Raw genomic sequence first — 4,004 nt, 5'->3', positions numbered from 1 at the left:
CGCCCTGCCGGCACGCCGCCTCCCGCTCAACCGCATCGTCCACCCGCAATTTCGTATCACGCCCGCCGCATCAACATTTCCTCTATCGCATCATCATCGCGCGTCCTATCGGACGCTTATGCTTTTCCCTTCTCTCATATGGACATGGCTATTCCATGCACTCCCTATTCCTCATTGGTATCATATGAGAACCTGGCACAGGTTCTGAAGGGGGAGAATGTAACGGATCGTTCATTACCTTATCTTATCTACATAGTTAATCTACATCTTGTATCTAAATCTGGATCGTCATGGTGATCGGCGCTGATCCATCTGGATCCGCGCGACGTGGCGAAGGCTTCTCAGCCTTTCACCACGTCCACCATAGTATACGCCCTCTCAATCTAGAGATTGGTTCAGTGTACTTTGGACTTGTGTGAATCAGGCGACACCCGTATCATTACAGATATGGTGATGAGACGAAGGATCCGTACCGGCTCCGATGTCGAGGACGACTCCGTAACAATTGGCCGGGAGCAGCTCTTCCTTGACGGTACGAGCGTTGCCATCAACCCCATCTCCGAACAGCCGCCACACATAGGCCATGAAGATGCGCGAGACTTCATGGGGTCGGAAAACGAGGATAGGATCCCTCAGGATCGCTACCAGGGTAGGCACGAAGGCCGTTTGGATCGCGGCTCTGACGTCCTCCAGAAGTCCGAAGGTTGCGAAAAATTTCATGGGGGTAGAAGCGGGGTGGAGGAAGGGGAGAGAAACCGCGGCGTCTGCTCTGTTCTAGCCTAGGAATATACGTGGTCTCTGCAGTCACAACATGGTGTCCTGTGACAACGACCGCCAGTTCGTCCATGGGAAAACACTGTCGGGATGACCGAGATTGTGTGTTGACCAATCGTGAGGTCAAGTCGGGCGCGCGCCGTGCCCACGCTGACAAATGCGAGACCGAATTGCCGGCTCAAAAGGTGTGGTTAACCTAGTTTCCCACCACAGGATGCCGCACTGCATGGCGCTGGCATACCCACAGACAAGAACCCCATACTGCCTTGATCGGCATGCTGTTCCACCATATATACATACGTTCATCTCGCAGCTTTTTAGAGATGAGATGAGAAATAGGATAGGATTTGAACCAGGCCGTAACGAAAGGATGGCACAGAGAATCAACGTGCCCAGAGCGAGATACACATCTTGCACACCAGAACTCGCAGCCCCTTCCTAGATGCAACCCTGCAAACCCCTTCACGTCGCCCTCGGACCCTTGCCCTCCTCAAACGCCTGCGCCCTCGTCGGCGTCGGCGGGAACGCAAACGACCCCCCGATCGGACTCCACCCTTCATCGCCCCTGTCCTCCGACCGAATGAGGCTCGCGATGCTCGCCGTATGCCTATGGCTCTTCCTCGTCGGCGACGCCCGCCCGCCCGACTTCACCAGCGGCACGGAAGACGGCGGGCCGTTGGGCACGACCGGCGAGCGGTACGTGATGTCCATCTCCGAGTCGCTCTCGCGATCAGAGAGCTCCTCGAGGTCGAACGCCTCCGCGTCGCGCATGATTGCGCCGTTGCCGCGCCCTCCGCGCCCCCCACGCCCGCGCGGCTCCTCGAGGTCGTAGATCTCGTACTTGGAGCGGTACGTCGGTGCGCCGAGCCCGATCGGGGAGGCGGTCGCCGCGGCAGGGCTCTTAAGCTCCTCGGGCATCATGAGGTAGAAGAAGGCGACCGCGAGGCAGGACCCGCCGACGACATCGACGAGGTAGTGGTGCGTGAGGTACATCGTCGCCCAGTAGAGCACCGCCGCGTAGCCAAAGACCCATTTGGTGGTCTGTGGGAAGAAGTGCGACATGAAGAGTGCCTCCATCGTTGCGGATGCGGCGTGGAGGGAGGGGAACGCGCCGAAGACGAGCGGAGAGTTGGAGAATGCAGCCGTGTATCCGCTGGAGTGGAAGAGCCGGTCGATCCGCGCAAGACCGCCGGGAGAGCCCCGAATCGTATAGTCGGCGGGCGTGAGGCCGTAAATGAGCTCGTACCATGGTGCGGCGCACGGGAAGACGATTTGGATGAGCACTCCTGTCAGGTTCATGAAGCCGAACGCGCGAGACCAGTAGTGAAGGGACTCCTTGGGACGGAACAGCCAGAGGAACGCGGCGACGATGAACGGAATGACGTAGTGGCCGACACCGTACGGTACCCATGCGAGTAGGTCGAGAATTGGATGGGTGAACCGCGTGAGGATGTCGGACACGTTCGCACCATACAGCACCGACTCCAGCGTCGGCAGCAAGACGACCGATGGTGTTGGGCGGTACTCCTTCGGGATGTATTTCGATGAGAAGAAGCTGAGAAGGTAGAGAAAGATGGGGGTTGCTGGCACGAAGAACTGTGACGTTAGAGGTATGAGAACTGCAAACGTGTATAGCAGGGGTATCATCAACTTGAGGATGATGGGCACGTCCATGATGTATAGCCAGAATGCTGCGAGGGCGATGTGGAAGAAGTACGCCGTATCGGCGAAGGTGAAGTTATACTGTCGTAAACGATGGATCGTATCGCTTGGAGAGAGCGACTTGTCTAACCGTCCAACGGCTGCGACGAACGCTGTGACTACTCGCCTCAAAGGCGGCGAAGCTGCAATACGAAAAGACATAGCAGACCTAGCAATAGTATGTGGAAGTCAGTTCAGATTCGCAAAGGGTAAGAATGCATAAGAGTATAAGGAGAATCAGGACATGTATCTTGCGCCCAATCGCTCGTAGCTGGCACATGTGACAAGCAAGCGCTTCCATGAGGTACCATGAGGTATTGCCCTGCAAGGTCGCAGATATCGTCGGGCCCAGTGTGGCTTCGAAATGAGGATTGAGAGGTGTAGTTTCGCACTGCACTGAGCCACCTCCCAAACAAGGTCTCGCAATAGGCGTGATTCATATATTCTCTCCGGCTACTCTAGAGCCCTTGCAGCCGCAGTCAGACTGCTCAAGGGCCGGAGGGTAGAGACCAACTTTCGCCTTAATTGGGCAGGTAGTTAGGCGCCCATTGTATAAGCCGGCTGTACGTACTGGAGCGTCAACACACCCGTGAATTCTTGTCCGCCATTCTTCCTTGCATACAGTTGGGGAGTGCTCCACAACGCGAGAATGTCTCACAACGAGCCCGCCCAAAGCTGCGCTACTCACGGACTACAAGTCGGACGTGTGTCACGACTTTGGCACACATGTTCCATGTGCGTAATGGACAAGCTCTCCTCCCGCACAATAGGTAGGATCAAAATAGCCATATTTGTGCACGTACCTCAACCGTAGTGCCGATCCCAACCAATGTAGTAGCCCAAGGTGCCTTGAACAGCGGTCCCGATGCGTAAGCCTTGTCGAACGGAAGAACGAGATATATGCCGCCGGACAGAAGCACGCAGCGCAGGTGCAGGAAGTCAACCGCGACTGTGAGAGCCGTATAGCGACGACCGTCACCAAGAGAGACGATGGGCAGACCGGTGAAGCAGGTGGACGGAGGAGGGAAGAGAATGGGCGGGGCAGGCTCAGGCGCGCGTCGGATCGGCCGTGTCCGACTTCGGCAGTAGTGTTGCCGCCAAGCCAGCTAAGCTAAGCTAAGCTGACGAGCTGGATCGCGCTGGATCACCAAGCCGGAGCAAGCTAAGCCGAGATCCGGCTAGCTGGGCGCCAACTCCCTGGCCAGGCCCCAGCCACAGCTTGACTTGCAAGCTCACATTCCAGATATGGCAAGACATTGCATGCGCCGACAGCGAGCTGGGCATCATCGTTCCTAGTGTAGTAACAACATGGTATACATGCACAGAACATAACACCATGTATGCATAAGTTCAACATATCTCCCTGAGGAGGTGTGAGCTGCCAAAACATGTCTGAAGGCCACAACGGAATCACTGAGTATGCATGTCAGAAATAGTCAACACCAGTAATCCAGTGTGAACCTGTAGGCTTTTCTATTCGACTAAATAGAGCGACACATTGTTCAACNGTTCAGTAACTGTGTTGGATT

The 4,004-nt window shown here is 56.0% G+C and overlaps 1 protein-coding gene across 1 annotated transcript; it reads right to left on the bottom strand.

Annotated features, from left to right (window-relative positions):
- Positions 1-1,035: 1,035 nt before the first annotated feature.
- On the bottom strand, positions 1,036-3,514 carry DICSQDRAFT_137064 (PAP2-domain-containing protein). Its single transcript, XM_007366306.1, has 2 exons — positions 3,279-3,514; positions 1,036-2,644 (listed from the first exon to the last, which is right to left on the bottom strand). The coding sequence occupies exon 2, from the start codon at positions 2,635-2,637 to the stop codon at positions 1,237-1,239; it is 1,401 nt and encodes a 466-aa protein (XP_007366368.1). The 5' UTR covers positions 2,638-2,644; positions 3,279-3,514; the 3' UTR covers positions 1,036-1,236.
- Between the last annotated feature and the right edge of the window lie 490 nt (positions 3,515-4,004).

The sequence above is a fragment of the Dichomitus squalens genome (assembly GCF_000275845.1).
Source record: "Dichomitus squalens LYAD-421 SS1 unplaced genomic scaffold DICSQscaffold_17, whole genome shotgun sequence".
Lineage (NCBI taxonomy): Eukaryota > Fungi > Basidiomycota > Agaricomycetes > Polyporales > Polyporaceae > Dichomitus > Dichomitus squalens.
The sequence above is the reverse complement of the archived record's forward strand: the minus strand, read 5'-3'. Positions and strand labels throughout refer to the sequence as shown.

What these genes read in the sequence shown, in the direction of transcription:
- DICSQDRAFT_137064 (XM_007366306.1), bottom strand. Translation starts at nt 2,637, where the DNA reads ATGTCTTTTCGTATTGCAGCTTCGCCGCCTTTGAGGCGAGTAGTCACA.